At 37.4% G+C, this 20121-nt stretch overlaps 2 protein-coding genes and 1 pseudogene across 2 annotated transcripts; all 3 read right to left on the reverse strand.

The window, feature by feature from the left end:
* Positions 1-974: 974 nt before the first annotated feature.
* Positions 975-4154, reverse strand: LOC146638074 (uncharacterized). Its single transcript, XM_085374467.1, has 6 exons — positions 4115-4154; positions 2501-2809; positions 1658-2002; positions 1337-1474; positions 1173-1240; positions 975-1103 (listed from the first exon to the last, which is right to left on the reverse strand). The coding sequence occupies exons 1-6, from the start codon at positions 4152-4154 to the stop codon at positions 975-977; spliced, it is 1029 nt and encodes a 342-aa protein (XP_085230593.1).
* Positions 4155-11722: 7568 nt separating this feature from the next.
* Positions 11723-13430, reverse strand: LOC146638075 (uncharacterized). Its single transcript, XM_085374477.1, has 6 exons — positions 13388-13430; positions 12961-13278; positions 12375-12716; positions 12065-12190; positions 11933-11976; positions 11723-11854 (listed from the first exon to the last, which is right to left on the reverse strand). Exons 1-6 carry the CDS (start codon positions 13428-13430, stop codon positions 11723-11725), a joined length of 1005 nt encoding a protein of 334 aa, XP_085230603.1.
* Positions 13431-16513: 3083 nt separating this feature from the next.
* Positions 16514-18143, reverse strand: LOC146638076 (signal-regulatory protein beta-2-like; annotated as a pseudogene).
* Between the last annotated feature and the right edge of the window lie 1978 nt (positions 18144-20121).

A 20121-nucleotide genomic window follows, 5' to 3' on the forward strand; every position in this document is an offset into this window, starting at 1 on the left:
ATCCTCTGTGCTCCTGTTCCGGCGGTATGCGAATTGGTGGGGGTCCAGGGTGGGGGGGAGACAGGATTTGAAGTGTGCTAGGACCAGTCGCTCTAAGCACTTAGTGATGATGGGGGTGAGTGCTACTTTCCACAAAGGTAAGTCTTCTGTTGTAGTTGTTACGTAATTTATCATAACATAATAGTTGATGTAGGTTACAAATAAGTGTTCTATTGATTTGGATTGAATTCGTTGTGCTATGCTGCTTTGTTCACTGTGGCTTTGCGAGCTAATGTTTGTTGTGTTTTGTAGGAAAACCAGCCTACAAAAGGCTGGAATGCGATCCAGACTGGGGCCCCTCTATCAACCTGGGTCATACCGAGTTTAAAGCTGCTACCACAGCCAGATTTGATCGGTTAAAAGAGAGAGCGATATCAAAACAGCCACGAAACATCCCGCATATATGTGCCCAAGGGTTGTATTGAAGCAATCAAGTCATGAATAACTGTTTTCCAGTATGTTGTTTTGTTGTTGTTTTTTTGCATTGTTGATTTGTTTTACACCGAAGCAGCTAATAAAGCATAATGAAATACAATTTTGCGTCTTTCTTGTAAGATTCTATATTAGAATGCAACAATAATGCCAGTTATAAATAAGGACAATAAATTGAATGAATTATGAAACACTCATTTTATTTCTATTAGATCTGAAAATGTTGTGTAATACTACAACCTGAAATGACAAATAGATTGCGTTGGCCTGTACAGGAGATAAAGGAAAATAATTTAACAACAGCTGTGAAATGGAATACTCCAAATCACCAAAGTAAACGGGACCTGGGCTTGTTGCAGGGATCTGAAGTTAATAAACATCTTGTGAGTGTATGCATACTTTTTACAAATGTAAAAAGTATCCACATAATAAAGTTTATTTATGTACATTTATAACAAAAAAAGGGTAAAACTATATTCACATAAAAGATCTCATAATAGATGTTAATCCAGGGCAGGAGCCTTGACAGCAGCATAGATGCTGTCTTCCTCTGTTGGTTTTTTATGTCTTTCCGCTGATTTACTCACTTTTTTAAAAGTTGCTGTAGAATATACCAACGTATCCTCATCTGTCTGAGGAAGCAGAACATGTTAGAGATTAAAACATGCATATAACTAACAGCTTTTTATATATTTAATTACCTGTGGAATTTCCTGATCACCACCTGAAATTCCATTTGTTTCCAGAGCAGCTGCAGTTGTAAAAAAAAAAAAAAAAGAGAGAAGGAAATAAAACAGTCAAATGAGCTAACTTTTGCCAAATATGGTTTGACAGATTGATATACAGTGTGTGTAATTTTGCTTACCATTAGAGTACACATGTGAATTCTTCTTTAGTTTTTTGATGGAATAGACTAGAAAGGCTACAACAATCACACTTATAGCCAGAGTAGAGATAAACAGGTAAAAAAATATGTTGTCCCTTTTTGATTTGCTCCTGTCGACTGCTGCCATGGAAAGAAAAGACGTAAATCATGGATATTAAAAATGATTACAAGTATTAAAAAGTTTGGGGGGTTTCGGGGGAAGTTGATTAGGTATTACAGAATCTTGGCTAAAAAAACTAAATATAATCAAATGCACAGATTTTCTATTTCTGGCATTATATTAAAATGTGATAGAATTACCTGCAGTATCCCCTTTTTTATCCCCAGAAACTGACTCTACACACGTGGCCACCGCACAGTAATATTTCTGAGAATCAAAAGAGCTGAAGTTTCTGAAGTAGCTGTAGAAACATGCCTTTGCTGAGAGTTCCTCGGGATTCTTTTCATATTCATCTTCACCATTAACACAACTATAATTTAAATCCAGGTGTGACTGATGTGATTTGGCACTTAAACAGAACATCTTCTTATCAGTGGGACAACTTTTATTCTGAAAGTCACGGAGGATCGAACACTGCAGTGTCACTGTGTGTGCCAGATGGACAGGATCAGATGGGAGAGCTGTAGTGAAAGCAGCTTCTGGTCCTGAGAAATGGAAACAAATAAAACAATGTAAAAAATTGCTTTTAATTTTTTTAAGATACCTTGCATCTGTCTATTACCAGCCATTTCATTTTGTACAAAATCACTCTTCTTCTACAAAAAACAAGTTTGTGTGTTTCCATCCGACCAGATGCCGTTTTCTGCACCACCTTTCCAATGTCCTTACACTTATCATGACACTGTGTTTATGTGCTAAAAGAGTCCTTGTAGTCCTTGTTACTAAAACCAAAACTGTACTCACTACATTTCAACTTTTTCCCTTAAAATGGTATTGGGATTGTTTTCTCCAAAAAGACGTTTAACTTGGATCTCAAATTTTGACTTCGCAAGGTGTCCATAATAATATTGGGTATACTCTGTCGTAGTGAACTCATACATACACACACATATAAAGAAATAAACTATCGAACTTTACACACACAATATGCAAACATGGATTTAGGAATAAAAATATCTTGTGATATTTTTTTGTCTACTTACCTTCAACTTTCAGGAATGTTCCTTTCAAAAATATTAAGTCTCGACTTAATGTTTTCACACAGAAGTAAACTCCTGTATCACTTTCCTGTACTTTTGTAATATATAAATCAAATATTCCATCCTCTGTAGCAGTTCTAATGCGCTGATCAACCCTCTGAGAGCTAAATGACCTTCCAAAGATTTTAGGAAAATTTCCAGAAACAAGCTTGATCCAAAATAAGGTTCCCATAGACCTGCGGGGGCATGTCAGCTTTATATTCGCTCCAACATGTGCAGTCTTTGTCTCAAAAATCTGCTCTTCTGAGCAATCTGAAATAAACCAAACAAAAAGTCAGCCCAGTCAGTCATTAGCAAGTAATGGAATCATCTACACTTCAAAAATATATCAGCAGCACAGGCCTTTAATTATACTTACACACAACACTGAGCATCAGCAAGTAAAATATAATCCTCATTTCTGATGTTCTTTCTTGATACTGCTGGGATGCAAACTTAATTAAATGATTTGTCTAAATATAATCATATCGAGTGGGAGGAAACAATTGCAGAGCACTCTGATTGGCTTCTTGTTAAGTTGTTTCACTGCATTACAGGAGTGGAAACAATGTCAAATGTGTTTCCAGCATAAGCACATGAAACAACACCAATTGTAAGACGCGTCATCTTATATTTGTGGGTTTCTCAACCTGAAACCTAGAGAAAGCAAGAAAGACAGATTGGTTTAGACTGTGCCAGCTGGAAGCATATGTGGAAGAAATGATATAGAACTTGACACACACCTCCAAATAAAATCCAATACAATCATGTAAGAGACAATATGATAAACATAAAGTACATTATGTATTACTGTTACTATGTCAACCACTGTTTATAGATTAAAAAGATCTCAAATTGAGATTCTAGGTGGATTTTACGCTTTATTATTCCATTCATATTTCCGTGATTTTAAGGAGCCTTCATGTTTTCCAGTCTACGTGTCACTGTTCAGCCAGATTTTTCAGATTTTCCATGCAGGTTTAAAAAAAGGGTCCTGTTTTGTTTGGCTGTGGAACTATGTTAAAATTGATACTGATGACTGAACTTAATCCACAGATCTGTTTGGTTAAGTTCAGTGATCTCTCTCTCCCTAGCCACCAGCTCTAGGGAACAGACAATCTAGAGATATCCAACGTGTCCAGCTTGTCCTGTGTCAAAGTTAAACAACTAAATTCAAATAAAATAAAATATAATTTTTTTAGACTTTTAGACTTTGACTTTGGCCATGGCAAACAATCCATTATGAAAGCATGCTACTTGACAGGCATGTTATGAAACTAATCATTAGGTTGTTGGTTCAGTGTTTTAACCCATCCATTTTCTTCCACTTATCCGGAAGTGTAAGTGCTTAGGTTTGGGGGGGAGCAACCTAAGTAGAGAGTCCCAGACCTGTCTATCCCTAGCCACCAGCTCTAGCTTGTCTGGGGGAACAGACAAGCTAGAGATCTCCAGCATGTCCAGCGTGTCCTGGGTCCGCCCTGGGCCTCCTCCTGGTGGGACATGTCCAGATACTTCACTCAGGAGGTGCCCGAGCTATCTGATGCCCAGGTTCGTTAGATAGCCGAACCACCTCCTTACTTTGATGTGGAGGCATAGCAGGTCTACTCTTACTGTGCATCGCTGGAAGCGGATGAGATAAGCATTTGCTGAACGCTGATTGGTTAACAAGTCATCCAGATTAGGGAAGAGAGCCCCAGTTGAGTTCATAAAATATGAAAAACACAGACAAATAAACCATGCCTGGACTTTCAGCGAACACACTCGCACTGCTTAACTCCCAGCTTGTTATATGGGAATATTTGAAAAGGATTTAAATGTACCAGACACATGTTCTGTTTTTTTTTTGTGCTAGGTTAGTTTTGTGAAACTCAGCAAAATAAGTTTATAGTGCCAGCATTAAAGGTAAATGAAAAAATAAATTAGAATATGCAAATCTCCCAAACAGGTCAGGTGCCTTCACAGACTGCCTGTCAGGGCATCAAAGAACCAACATCAATGGACACCTTATCAGTATTTGGTGCCCTGGGTTGAAAAGATTTCTTTTTGAAGAATGGATTTACAACTCTTAACACTCTATCCGGTCTTTAAGTCTGACATCATTAGCTGTGTCTGGGCCCAACTACGCTGGAGGTCAAACGATTACTGCGGCATCACTCAGAGTTGAAAAACTGTCTAAATTCTTTTGTCTGTAATAAAATGATCAGTGTTCTGCTCTACCAGGTGTAACAAGTAAGTTTAACGTCCAGGCATCCATGAAAACAGAATTTATGAAATTTAACGGAGTTAGAAGTTAGCAGGGAGTTAGCTTGCTAGTTTCCATCTAAATATAATATACCATGTTCTGAGTGAGGGATTTCTGAAACAAATTAAGACGTACTATCACTTCCAACATAGCTGAAGAAAGAAAACTAAACAATAGTGACGTTTGGCCAGCTAGTATATGATGATGTGCTAACTAATCGCTAGTAACACAGCTATGTTAGCGTAATATAAACAATGAAGCTGGAGGATGAACGCTAACTTTTTTCACTCAATAAAAGTTAAAGTGAGGTTAAAGTGTGGTTAGGTATGCAATCGCATGGCAGGATGCTATAAACGGACCAAACGTCAGTCAGGAGAACAACTGCAATATAAGATTAGTCATTAATATACTGCTGCATGGGCTGGGCTGTAGTTACATTGTGAGGCTTTAAAAACTGAGCATTAAAATGAATTGCGGTAATAAAAACCGCAACTAAACCAAGGCACAATGTACATTTCAATTCCTTTAATTTTAAATATGTTTATATTGTCTATCCTGTAAAATAGTCAGATGTCTATTCATATTAATGTACAGAATTCACCTGCTTGCTGCTACTACTGCACATTCACCCAGTGTATATACTATATATATATATATATATATATATATAATGTTCTTCCTCTACACCCCCCCCCCCCCCCCCCCCCCATTTTGTCAGAAAATGTCAGGCTACATTTCACTGCGTGTTATACTTGTATAACTATGCATGTGACAAATAAAGAACCTTGAACCTTGAACCTTGAAACCGAGAGAGGCCGACAGTGATCACCTACTGTTTTCAGGGGCTTGTTGAGGTTAAATAGACATACAAAGCATTAAAACATGTTAAAAGCACAACAGCCTTATTAAAAACAGGGTAGTTTGGGCCCGGAAGCAGGCATCACTTAAAGACCGGATAACCTGTAAGACTGCTCCAGATTCTTGAGAATCCCCCAAAAAGGAGGAAATCTGATGGAAAAAAGTGTTAATTGCACGTTCATTTTAATTGATGTACCACAAATAGGTTTTTCATACATATATGACCCATCAAGGACTGTAGATGTATGATTCCCCCAGTCAATAATCGAATAGTATTAATAAAACCCAAGTTGGGTAATGTTTGTACAAAACAGAGGATTTAAGTAAAATTCTCATTTATCAAGTCAGTGTGGCAGTGTGCAGAATTTGGTTTTGCTATCTAACTCAATTTTTCTTCAGCACAGCTGCACTTTCTTTACTTTCTTTACTTTCTTTTTTCCAACTCATGGGTTTAAATTTTAATGAGCACTTCAAATAATGTAGTTTCCTAAGTTTTGATATACGGCTGAGAAAGTTCTTAGATTTAAGGCAGAGAAGGCTGCTAGCTGGCTGCTAGGCTTTAGCTTGAGCTAATTTTAGGTTTAGGTTTAGGTTTTTTGTCCCACTGCATCTGCAAATTTACTCAGACACTAGTTATGTTAAACCGAAATAATAAGTTTGAAGACGCTCAAACTCTCTGTCATCACCATCATGCAATTGTAATTAATTATATTATTTTTAGGACAAAGAAAGCAGCAAAAAGTCTGACACTATAAATGATTCACTTGCATCAAATAATTACCAAAATTATATGTGTGGGTTTCAGGCAAAACTACTCTGTACCTACTGGCAGTAAAAATCTAATAAATAACTGTAGAAAATCTTTCAATGTGGAGTATTTTGTGTTAGCACTGATGTATTTTTGACTACAAGCCATAATGGTCTGACAGTGTAGTTGTTTATAAAAGGTTGCACAAAATCACATCATTATTGTTTCAGTTTCAGTCAAAGCTAGAAATCTGAATGTTGTATATCACAGTCCTGCTCACAGCCTATATTTTTAGTCTGCCTCACCACTACTTAGAGAGAGAGAGATGAATACAAGCTGGGGTTTTGCTATGCAGTAAACTCGTATCCACTGACACTTTGCTGTGCCCAGCTTCTAATTATTCTAAGATAAATGTAACGAACAACACTTGATATCTTTGTTTAATCTCCCCCCAAAAAAGATTCTTTACATAATCCTTCGCAGCGAAATGCAGAAACAAATACACAGCAGTCGTCACTGACAAACAAATGATGCATGGAAACTTTGCAGCATGCATTTCCGTGGTTGGGCTTTCAAAAAAGGTGTGAGTACAAAGGGGCTTTTCTTCCTGTCTCGCTCTCGACCATCTCAGGAAGCTGGTCTTGAAGCACTGTTTTATCAGTTTTTTAAAAAGCATGTAGAATGACGTTATATAACCGTTACAAGTATTATCCATACCAAAACAGCACAGAAAAGTAGTTAAAGGATAAACAAAAAGTGCACATGATCACCTTCTCAGCTACACTGACCACTTTTATCACACTTATTTGTGGTTCTTCATAGCTGTTGATGGAAGAGAGGAGGTGTCAATCACTCCCCCTACCCCAACTGGGCCTCTTTGTCAATGTCTTAAAATGTTTGCTTCATTGCTGACTGTAGGTATGAAGCTTTGGTATAGTGTGTTGTCACACACCTCACTTAGCACCGAGGTGGGCATGTGGCTTGACAAAACTAATGATGAACAAATCAATAAGTATACATTTAAAAAATCCGTTGTTTAGCTAAAACGAATCTCCTGAAGCCTTCCTGTAGCTCTTCTCTCACTTCATATCCTGTTTAAGCTCACAGTGAGGCCTGTTCTGAAGAAACGCCTTCAGTGGTCGGTCAAAGGGCGGAGAAATGGCGTACCGCAGCATTTGTTTGTAACAGTAGTTGTTGCATGTGCCTCTGCTTGTTATTCTCATGAAAGAAATGTAGAGAACTTTTGGAAAGTGCGATGAACCCTAAAACAAATAAATATTTTAAAACATTTTTGACAAAGAGATTAATTGTTTTAATGACATAAAATGCCATGTGTCGACTTACAGCTGTGGAAAGCTGTGGTGGATATATATGCAATGCTTCACCCAAACCAACTCCTAAATCAAATAAATTACTATCCATCATGGATCATTTAACCACCCTCTGAACCACTTACTGGACAGGCATTAATTTCTCAAATAGACTGATTCAGTTCTGCACCCCAAGGACAGAAACAGGGCAACTTACTTAAGCACAAGTACCAGCCTACAGATTCAACAAAGTCATTGCAGTCACATTTTAAATGCTCTGCACTCGCTTCAGAACACCATTCTTACGCAAAGAACATAAACCTGGAGGTGATAAGAAATTTTTGACTGAAGTGGGGATGCATGTTTGAATAAATCTATAAATGCAAAGAGCTGAGACTTGGATAAAAGACAGTACAGATTCAGTCAGACTAGGCTGTGTCCAGCCTAGTGCAAAATATAATTTAAAAAGTAGCAATTAAAGTATTAAATTATTAAATCTCCTACATGTCCATTTTCTAATCTCTTTTTTTTCCTTTGATTGTTGCTTTTTGTTTTTTGTACACACACTACTTGCACCTGAAACCCACAGAGATAACTATAGACAGACTTGATGCATGACAACTTAGTCATTGCTGTGGTTGAGCTTTCAAACAGAGGAGTGAATACAAAGGGGTTTTCTCTCTGTGTCTCTGTTTTAATCTCAAGCAGTTGGTCTTGCACCAGTGTCTTATCTATTTTAGGACACTGAAATAACACTATATTATTACCACGAATCATATTTAAATTAGAACAGTCTAGAGAAGCTGTTGAAGGACATCTGAGAAAAGGACACACACTCAGACCTGTTCAGTCATGCTGGGACTAGTTTTACTTTACTTTGGGGTTTTTTCCTATGTAGTTGCGAAGAAATGGAGGAGGTGCTGATAATTCACTCACTCTTTTTTCTTTCTTGTTTTAATAATAGCAGCGTTTCACAGCATTGTGCAGGAGGTTTGACATCCTCAAAGAAATAAATTCCAGTGTGCATCATTTAGTACAGTTGTGGACTTTCACCCTGTCAAAATTAAAATGATCTACAATGTGCAACATTACTACAGCATGAACAAAAAAAACGGAACAATACACTACAAAATTGCAAAACTATGCTGTTTACTTAGTGTTTTAACCTTAAGAGAGCAGCATTTGTCTCTTTATAAAGGTTTAAAAAAGCCCACTCAAGTGTCTTGTAGCTCTTCACTTGCTTTATATTTGATGAGCGCTCATAGTGTGGTCTGTTCTGAGTCAACAGCTTCTGTGGTCAGCCATAGAATGGAGAAATGGTACCTAACCTAACCTTGGTCTGAAAGTAAAGATGTTATGTGCTGCTTTGCTCGTTGCTCTTGACATGCAGAACAGCATTCACTGAAACCACAAGTGAAAAGCTGAAAAGAACATATTCAGACTCCTAAACACACGTTTAGTCCTTAACATTAATAATAGTTAGTAGCTGAGACGTCTGTCTTGCTCTGGAGTTTTGTGCTGCTCCTGCTAAAATAACCTTTTTGAGTGTAAGCCTTTAGCCATTACTTTGCGTTTGTCATTGGCACATAAAAAGATAAAAAGAACACTTTTTAAACAAAAACCTTTGCAGTTCATCCTGTGTTTTCTCTATATTTATACCAGTTGCTAAAATGACAAAGCTCTGCCTCAGTGACTCAATACTTCCTTCCTAACAAGCTTACAGACAAGGCCTCACTCCTGCCCTCACAGAGATCTGGGTCAGAGTTCATGTTCACTTTGCTGTCTATGTGGAAAGGTCAGGTGTTCAAATCCTTTCATTACCCAGGCTATTTTTTCTCATTCATTATATTAATTAGGTTTACATTTGATTATACTTTGACTTGAATTAAACCTGATTAATGATTAGCAGAATCACATACAAATGAACGCTGATGTAACACTCTTTATCACTTTATTATTATTGGTTTACTACTTTTTAAGTCCTTTTATCCCTCTTTTGAATGGAGATGAGTCAACCAGGGGATCTTAATCTCTCTGACATGGAAGCTTAACAGTGAAGAGTAAAATGTCGCCATTTCTAGATGACTTTTAGTAAGATCGCACTGCCTAGAACATAGCTCTCTCTCTTATGTTTTTGTTTTTTTAGTGAACATAAGTGCCTCCAATCATGTTGGACATGTCAACTCTGGACCAAGCCAGCAATTTGGTAAATATGGCTATTGGGTATTAGGATATTTCCTGAAAAGGGAAGCAAAGCAAATATTTCTGACTCCTGCATTATTCCCAGTTAAATACAATCTGAAATGCCTGTGATTTCAGACTGTGAACTACGTAGGAGTGGGAGTTTAAGTGTTAATTTGGGGCGGGTGTAGCTCGGGAGGTAGAGCAGGTCATCTACTAATCAGAAGGTTTGTGGTTTGTGTCACATATCCTTGGACAAGATGCTAACCCCTCGTTGCAGCCAATGCATATGTCATGTGTGTGAATGTTAGACAGAAAGAACTTGTTTAGAAAAATCATAGAAAAAAAATATTTGGGTGAATGAGAGAAGTTGTATAAAGAGCTTTGAGTACTTAGAGTAGAAAAGTGGTTTATAAGAACCAATGCATTTACCATTGCTTCTGTTGTGGAAGTTTTCCATTTAAATGAAGCCTGCAGACGAGCGGTGAGCGGTAGCTAACATTCTTTAATCAAACACACAAAGAACAGACAACCAAGCTTGATGAAGTCCCTGCATGACCGCGGGACAGACGGTCAGCAGAGTCTCCCTGAGTCTAGCATGGCTCTCAGTTAAATACCTTCTCCAGGAACAAAAGGCAGTACACAGCTGTTTCACACCTTAAGGTTCCCACTCCCTTGCTACCTCCCAGAGTCCTCGAAGAGACAAAAGTTTCTTCCTGTGGAGTTGTCTGCTTCCTCACAACTTCCTTACTACACCCCCACCATTTGTCTTACTGTATGAGTGTGAGACTTGTTAAAATCCAGTGGCACCAAGGCATCATACAATAAAATAATGTGATTAATACATAAGTAAAAGAAATTCCTATACACTTCACAAGGACAGAAAGTCACCACCAGACCATGTGGACGCTGTTAGATTGGACTTTCACAACTCTCAGTGTAAGCCACCTGTACTGCTTTCACTCATGTTGGTGCAATGAAACAAACAGTAACTGAACTAAATGCATTTTACTTTGATTCACTGCACCAACATACATGTCATTACTTAGATGTGTTCACCAAATGTCCCCTTACAAACATACTATGCCACTTATATGGAACAAAAAAAGAAAGGATATTTCATTACAACAAGATGCATGAATGATGCAGAAAACGTCCTTTTAACTGCTCACTGTTGCACATTTCATTGTCTTTTGTACAGATGAAAATAGCTGTTCGCTTTGTATAATGTTAAATCTACAGACTTGTATGACATGTGAGTCACCTGGCTGAATCCATCCATATTGTTCAATAAATCTGAAGCTTTTTTAACGGCGGGACATGAGACAGGAAGTAAGAAAACATGACAGAGAAAAGCAACAATCAGACCACAAATGATCACACCACGATAGGAATGTTAATCTTTTCAGTTCTTAGGTGTATATCGACACATAATAAAAATAAAATAAAATAAAACATCCCCAGCAGGTTTCATAATGATCTAAATGCAACTTCAGATGAACGACAAAACATTACATTGTATCATATTTATGTTACAAAAATTAAGCTAAAATGCAGAATAAAAGACTTTGAATCCTTCCATAAGATATATTAGGAAAAGTAGAAGCAGGTACTGAAATTGATCTTAAGCAAGTTTGCTACCTCTATAAAACCAAAGACCATTGAATTTAAAGAGGGTATACTTTGTTACTATAGCTGTATGCAGAAGTAAACATTTTCATCATCAAGATGCATTTACTATAAAACACATTTAAACTCTAATATATATATAGAAAAACAGCAAAAACCCTACTATGTCTAAGCAAACATCAATTAGGTAATTTCATATCAAATACTGGTAAATATGCCTAACCGAAGACAAACGCCTCGGCAGCTGTATAGATCTGCTCCTTCTTCATAGGTTTTGCATACTTTTTTGTGCATCCATCAGCTTTCATTGTGGTAAAAACAACAACAGAAAACATCCATCTGTCCTTATTCTGGGAAAACAGAGTAAATATAATGTATTAGAAATCTCAAAATATTAGAAAAAACAAAAAGCTCAAAAAGTTCTTTACCTCTTGTTTCTTCTGATCAGTAAAACATTTCCTCTGGATATCAGCTTGAATATAGAAGATACAGGTAACAATTAATATAAATGTAAGATTTATGTGGTTCTTTTTCATAGAGAACAATGCAATTTGAATTACCTCTGCAGTGATCACTGTTTTTCTTGATCATCCAAATGAGAGCAACTATAACAATCAGACTTATAGCCAAGACAGTGCACAGTAGAAAAATTGTGCTGCTGGCCGTCTGTGACCACACTCTGGTTTCTGAAACAATATTAAAAGTAAAAACTCAAGTTATGTTGGACAAACACTAAATTGTGTTTAATATCACCTTCAGATTAGATTACTGTTAATGTAAAACCAAAGTGAGTCAATATTTAATATTCAAACTATAGACTGATGTTCTGGACTGGAGAATATTATCATTCATTAATGTGATCACAGGTACCTCGACTGTCCAGTTTTGTTCCATTTCCAAATAATATTTCTCCACATGTGGCCACAGCACAGTAGTAAGTCCCAGAATCAGAGGAGCTGATGTTCTTAGACAAGCGATAAACACAACTCTGCTCAGTCTCAGATCTTTTCTCACATTCATGATGTCTGTTTCCAGCGGTGTATATGATGCCAGGATGAGATGTATTTGCTTCCCTGAACCAGAACACATTGTGACCTCCTGGACATGTCTTTCTGTTAGAGCTGGAGAGGACTGAACACCGAAGAGTCACAGAGTCTCCTGGATGGACTTTCTCCTTAACAAAAGTGTAGTTTGATGTTTGTTGGGTGTTTCCTGATTAATAAAAATGTGTTAACAAAGCACATTGTGAAGGATTCATGTACTGCATCTATAAAATGTGTCTTTAAAATGAATTAGATGCAAATTAAATGTAAATTAAAATACATTTGTATGAGTATATTAACTGTTTTCTGATCATGCTTTTGACAATTAATAAGCTGTTGTTATAAATTATACTGTACAATTTTACAGACTGAAGCATGTGGCAAAACTCCATGAAAGAAGCGCACATCATTACCTTTTACTAACAAATACGTCCCGGTCCATTCAGTATTCTTACGCCACTCTGTGAATCCACAGTGATAGATTCCCTCGTCCTCTTGATTTGTCTTCAAAATGGTCAGGTTGGTAAAGTGTTTATTGTGATTTACCTTCAATCTGGAGTTATTAAACTCAGGTGTTGCAGATTCCCTTATTGTCCAAATTACTTTCAGAGTGTCCCCGGCACGCTGCTTGTACCAGTGGACTTCTTTACGAATGGTCTCAATCACAGGCAGTTGACATGGGATGGTTACAGTTTCCCCAAGTTGAACTGAAGTTACTGGAACAAGTGTATCTAATTTCATAGAAAACACACAGAAATCTAAAACATTAATTCACAATGACACAGGAAAACCACCAAGCAAACAGCATGTATTCAAAACGAAATCAGAAAAAGCACTTACATCCTTGATGGAGAAGAAGGAGCGTAACCCATAACACGATCATCTTGACATGTCTTTTGTTATGGACTTGTAGGTATCTCACTGTTTGTAGGAGGTACTTGGACCTTTTATGTCAAACTGTTACACCGATCTGATTGGCTGATTGGTTATCACAGAATATATAGATCAGAATCAGAGAATGAAGTGAACTTCCTGTCACTTTGTTTCATCCAGGTCTTTGAGGAGTAAAGCGTCTGTTGCTTAGCCATTTCGTCACTCATTTTAAGCATAATACAAGGCATTTTTAAAGTTTTTCCAGCAAGTTCTCCAATGATTAATTTGTCATTTGTTTCTACCTTCTGGCAATAATTCATTTCAGAATTTCTAAATAGACTTCTTGAGCTTCTTTCTACTTTAAAATGTTTAAAATGTTTATCTAGGTATGTAAGTGGATTCAAGTCCTATCTGGGGACATCTTAAAGCTTTGCTTTGACCCAGTACATGTTTTTATTTTCGCTTCCTGCCTGGTTAGGTTTAGGCAGTAAAACTAGGTTAGGTTCTGCATCTGAACAGACCATTTTACACCACTAAAATGTTTTAGAAAGCTGTTTCTTATGTTAGCTGAGTTATTGTGCACTACACTATCAAAAAGCAAATGCATTTATTTTTATAGCAGTTATAGGTCCCTTTATCTGGCAGCATGGTGATGTGGTAGTCAGCGCTTTTACCTCACAACAAGAAGGTTCTAGGTTTGACTTGAGACCAAAGCCTTTCTATGTGGAGTTTGCATGTCCTCTCCGATTACACCTTACTTTCATTGTCTTAGTGGAAGTAAACAGATGGACATATCTTCCCCAGCAAACATTTTGTTCCATTTACAACAAAAAAATAAAGCAAAGTGTCAGATATCCAGTGATATGGCCCACAAATAACTACATTTACCAAATGTTAGGGAAACCTTTTTTAGGCAATTTAAAAAAATAGCTGATGGATCAGATTTTTTGTAGGTCAAGCTCTAATAATGTTATGCTTGCTCCATGAAAGGCTGTATAGCTCCAAGTTTTACATTATAAGTAGCAACTGCTAAGATTGTGAGTGCCAAAACTGATTAAAGGAGCATTTCCAAAGGAAGTGACAGGTGACAATGTAGAGCAGCGACCATAAAAAATCTATAAAATTTGCATTTCAACATTTCAGGTGGCTGCAGCTGAAATATTTGTTGGTTACATGAAGGTAGTGGGTCTAATGTTAATCTCTCGCAAATTCAAGTAGGTGATTACAATGAGATTGAAGAATGCCATTGATTGATATGTGAGAGGGTGGTAAATGATATGTGAGAGGGTTACCTAGCTAATCGTAACTCGGATTGTCCCCTAGTATGTTTTCACAAAAAAAAAACCCAAAACAGCTATGAAAAAGGTGTGATTTTGCATTCTCTTATTATCTTATATATATATTGGTCAACAAACTCAGTATTGGTTCCATTTCTGTTTGTCTTCTACATACTTCAAAACAATTCTAGGTCATTTTCCCTATAGACGATCCTGCAGTGCTGTATAACTGACAGCCAGGTGGAGGAATGCCGAACATTAGAGGAATATTTTGGGGTGTGCCTTGAGAGAAATCATCTAATTCTACACAGGGATAAAATCAAAGGATTAATGTTCAACTTCAAAGAGAAGAGTACTATTATAAAGCCCTTGTCATCCTGGAACAGGATGCTGATGTCAGGGAGGAGTCCTCACCTGAATGTCCACTTCAACAACGAACTGAACTGGAAGACCAATGGAGAGGGTAAATTTAAAAAAGAAAAAGGTAATGAGTGGACTGCATTTTATGTAATTGTAGGATTTACTGTATCAAAAACCTAAAACTGGTCTGCCTGAAATACTTTGCGACATTTTTCATTTCTGTCGTTTCTGCTTTTTATTGCACTTGATCAAAATATTAAAATACTCGAAATCTTGTCATTTGATCTTTTTCCTTACAAAGGACAGTTACAAACTCTACATTATCAGAGACAACCCACCCAGTCTGCTTGTCAGTTATTTAAGCGGTAAGATACAGTTGCACCAGTAATGGTTGTGGTCACACTCTCTATCCTCTACGCTTACTTCAGAGCGCCACTCTCACTGTGTCACAAAACACACACCGATCTGGAGGTGTCACATAAACACACTGACCTGAAAGCTTCTTCCTCAACAGAGATATATGTGCCAAAGTGACAGAAAACCCAAAAAGCAAATAAAATGCTGCATCTCAAATTCAAGACTTAAATATTTGTACAGACAGTAGAAAGATTTAGGTAATAAAACAAAAATATTTAAGAATCAATCAAGCAAGGCTTTATTCGCCACGTGCAGGTTCCCCTGCAGTGAAATAGGACCCCCGCCCCCCGACCACACACAACACAGACATCACATGGGGATATGGGGATACAGGTCGGAGATCGGTAGCGTTACAGAAAAAAAAACCACTGAAATATACACTACAATGGGAAAGTACAAGAGGAAAAAAGAGACTTCTACTCATGCTGGGCTCCTGGGAGGACAGCATGAAAGTCATTAAAAATCCATGCTGCACAATCATTTCACCCTGGAAAAAGAACAATTCAAAGAAGTAATTAAAGCCAGCACTCCTGGCTAAAAAAAATCTTACATTTTTCAAAATCTGTTGAAAAATGTTGGAATATATTGTTAAAGAAAAGCATAACATTACAACTTTGCACTAGTTTCACTTTACCTGATGTTAATGACATAAATTCAAACATATCAGGTTTTCCAGTTGAACTCGCCTTTTCCAGTCACTTTTTATTTTTAACAGAATGGGAAGACAGTAGGGGAATGATGCGAGCATCCATGTGGTATGCACTTTAACTACTTTGACTTTTCAGTCATGGTGTAATCAGCTTCAGTAATGTCTGTTTTGCACTGATTTCTTAAGTACTGGTTTCAATATAGACTTAAATGAAATGAGAAAAAAGAAATAAAAACTCATCATAAGACTGCACTAGAAATGTTGCAGTATGCATGCGGTCACATTTTTATAGATAGAGGTATAGAACAACAACACATTATAGCTCATTCGCTTTAAGCAAATATCCACAATGTTATATGACATAAAGGGATGATGGGGTGGTAAACAGATCTAATCCAGTCCAAAAGCCTTGACAGCCATGTAGATCTGCTGCCGCTTCACTGCATCCTGTCTTTTGTATTTGTCAGCCTTCATCATCGTAAACACAACAGCAGAAAACATCAATGTGTCCTTTTTCTGGGAAAATACAATACAAAAATATTATAAACATTAAAACTTGAAAATCTAACACACTCTACCATTAGGTACTTTACCTGTTGGCTTTTCAAATCACCAAAGTTTTTCTCCAGGACAGCAGCTTGAATATAGGACATATAAGTAATTAATGCAAATGTAAGATTCATAACATCTAGAACTCTGAATAACTCCAACTACCTTTGCAATAATCACTGTTGGTTTTCTTGATTGTGTAAGCGAGGACAGCAATAACAATCAGAACCAGTACAGGACACAGCAGAAAAATAACTGTTGTGGCACTCTGTGACCACACGCTGCACCCTGGGACAATATTAAAAATAAATATATGACAAAATTAAAGTTACACAATCACTTATTTTTCTGATTTTCTAAACAATAGACAGAAAGAGAAGCTGAGAGAGAAACTGGTACCTTGAATGTCCAGTTTAGTTCCTTTTCCATACAATATCTCCCCACATGTGGCAACAGCACAGTAGTAAGTCCCAGCATCAGAGGAGCTGATGTTCTTAGAGAAGCGATACGCACAGCTCTTTTCAGTCTCTGATCTTTTCTCACATTCATGATGTCCGTTTCCATTAGTATAGATAATACTAGGATGAGATCTATGTGATCCTTCTTTGAACCAGAATACCTCAAGACCCCTGGACATGTCTTGTTAACTGAGCCGGAGAGAACTGAACATTGGAGAGTCACTGAGTCTCCTAGACGGATGGTCTTCTCCTGAACAACGGTATAGTTTGATATCCTCTGGGTGTTTCCTTTGGAATATGAAACCGCATTAACAAATGATACTACAAAGAAAATTTGTATATATATATTTCAAATATAACTTTAGCTGTAACATTCAGTCTAACGATTACAATGAATATATTTAGATGCATTTGGATTTATACAGAAATTTGAGAAATATAGATGATGTCCAACTGGGAAAGAAAAATCTTACTTAGAGATAACATTTCTTAACATTTATAAAGTGCATTTCTAACATCTTAAAATTGCATGAAAGGAAATCACATTATTACCTTTTACTAACAAATATGTCCCCGTCCATGTAGTATCTTGGAGCCACTCTGTGAACCCACAGTGATAGATTCCCTCATCCTCTTGATTTGTTCTCAAAATCGTCAGGTTGCTAACATTTTTTATCATAATCAGCCTCCCATCTTGAGTTATCAAATTCAGGTGCAAACCTAGGTGTTGCAGATTCCTTTAGTGTCCATATTATTTTCAGAGTGTCTCCAAGACTCTGCTTATGCCAGTGGATGTCTCTGCGGCCAGTCTCAGTCTTGGGTAGAACACATGTGAAGGTTACAGGTCCCCCGAGGTGAGCTGTAGTTACTGGAACGAGTGCAGCTAAATAGAAAACGAAAATCTAAAAGTCAGACAAAGCAATGCAGGAAACAGCTTACATGTGTGGGAAAAATTTGCATAAACACTTACATCCTCGATTAACAAAGAGTAGTGCAATCCATAATAAGATCATCTTGTAAAGGTCTTGTGTTATGGACTTAGGTGCTTGACTGACTGTGGGAGGCATTGAAACATGGGGCCTTTATGTCACCCTTCAAATAGATCTGATTGGTTATCTCTGAATACAGATTCAAGAGCTCTCCCTCTTACATTGGTTGCATCCACGTATTTGAAGAGCAAATTAAATGTTCCTCATTCAGTCACTCATTTAAATTATAATCTAATTCATTTTCTATTGAATGTTGTGTTTCATCATTGTTCAATTTCTGCTTGGTTAGCTTTAGCCAGTAAAACCAAGTTAGATGCTGGATTTAAAAGGAGCTTTTTATACTTAAAACCCCTCAGAAAGTTCTGTTTTTTATGTTACCTGAGTTACTGTGCGCTGAAGACACAAGCAAAGATTTTATATGCATTTATTCATACAGATGTCAGAGGTTGCTTACTTTACAATTAGTCAATCACATATTGCACAAATTATTCTTTTTGTGAAGTCCCACAGCTAGACTCTCTGTATTCTTTGTAATTCTGTGAAAATATGAAAACAAATGCATAGATCTTTTTTTTATTAATCTTATTAGATCACATAACTCCATCTTTCTAATCAGTCTAAAGTCTTCAGATGTTGGACAGCATGGTACTTTGGTGATTAGTACTTCTGCCTGACATGAAATAGGTTTTGGGTTTCAAATATAGGTTGGGGCCTATATCTGCATGCCCTCTCTGGATACTCTTGCTTCATCCTCCAATCCAAAGACATGAATGGTGTTAGGTTAATTGGTCATTCTAAATTCAGTAACACGTGTCAAAGTGATAATGAGTGGTTGTCTGTCCCTCTGTCACCCATGTAAAAGACTGGCAACCTCTCCAGGGTTTACTCCACCACAGCTAGACAGTTAGAATAGCTTCCAGCCTCCTGTCACCTTGAAGTAACTAAGTGGAAGAAAACAGATTGATGGATCTTATAGGGCTAATTTTATAATCTTGTTTATTTGTAGCAAAATCAAACAGGGTATTTATGGCATGGCTACCATAATCACCATACAGTGATATGGTGGCCAATATAGCCAACATGTTCAAGTTGAGCCTTCACAGCAGTAAACTCACAAACCAATAGGTGGCATGACAGTGGATATAGCCATCTTGTCAAGTGTGGTGGTGTGGATACAGGACCCAAACCCAGGACTCTCTCTGCAGAATTAGTGATTTTATTTACAGTGAAACAACACTGACGAAAAGTGCAACAGTCCTCTATGTGTGAGTTCCTTTTCCCCTTTCGTGCTCACTCTCCGTTCCCCTGCTGTGACTTCTACTGTGTCCATGGTGAGTGGTGTTTATGTACAAAAGTGCTCAACTCCCTCCACTTGTGCCTGTAAAATAAACAAGCAAACGATGAGTACCTGCCAACTCCACTCTGAAACTCTGTCATACACTTGTTGATGACTCTCAACGATCCAGCTTCGACTGAAGCTCAGCTCAGCTGTTAAATAACTCTTCACATGGGGTTGATCGGCAACAGCTAAGTGTCAGTAACTTTCAAGTGTGGCTGGCTTGGCAGTGGGAAACTCCCTGAACCTGACGTCTCCATAAAACCGCCGTACCCCCCCCCCCACACACACACACACACACACACAACAGCTCGCACATGGGAAACGAGGGACGGGGACATGGCTGCGGCAGGTCACTCAGCGAGGACTGCAGCCATGACACATCTTACAGATGCTGTAAGTTGTAAAGACTGATACCGATAACTCAGACAATATTTTTAAACTGCATTGTCATATTATCTTAGTAAAAACTTGTAAATAGTTAACACATAAATGTTAGGAAAATCTGTTTCTCTAGTCTACAAAAATAATCAGATTTTTAAACCACCCAACAGCAATATGTGTATAATAACGATGAGACAGAAAATAATCCTAACCCGATTTTTAGTAGGGGATCCTCTCCGTTATTCTATTGAGCACATTCCAATTATAAGCAGCAACTACTAA

Source organism: Diplotaxodon limnothrissa, linkage group LG2 (genome assembly GCF_057381915.1).
Source record: "Diplotaxodon limnothrissa isolate DT_005_m linkage group LG2, D_limnothrissa_male_GT1.1, whole genome shotgun sequence".
NCBI classification, from domain to species: domain Eukaryota; kingdom Metazoa; phylum Chordata; class Actinopteri; order Cichliformes; family Cichlidae; genus Diplotaxodon; species Diplotaxodon limnothrissa.

Excerpts from the sequence above, each read along its gene's own strand:
- LOC146638074 (XM_085374467.1), bottom strand. The coding sequence starts at position 4,154 with ATGCACAGTAAGAGTAGACCTGCTATGCCTCCACATCAAA. Across the intron at positions 2,810-4,114 it reads TGCTATGCCTCCACATCAAA|ATTGCTCAGAAGAGCAGATT; the intron begins GTAAGGAGGTGG and ends GGTTTATTTCAG. Across the intron at positions 2,003-2,500 it reads AACATTCCTGAAAGTTGAAG|GACCAGAAGCTGCTTTCACT; the intron begins GTAAGTAGACAA and ends TCCATTTCTCAG.
- LOC146638075 (XM_085374477.1), bottom strand. The coding sequence starts at position 13,430 with ATGATCGTGTTATGGGTTACGCTCCTTCTTCTCCATCAAGGAT. Across the intron at positions 12,717-12,960 it reads GACGTATTTGTTAGTAAAAG|GAAACACCCAACAAACATCA; the intron begins GTAATGATGTGC and ends TTTATTAATCAG. Across the intron at positions 11,977-12,064 it reads AAACAGTGATCACTGCAGAG|CTGATATCCAGAGGAAATGT; the intron begins GTAATTCAAATT and ends TCTATATTCAAG.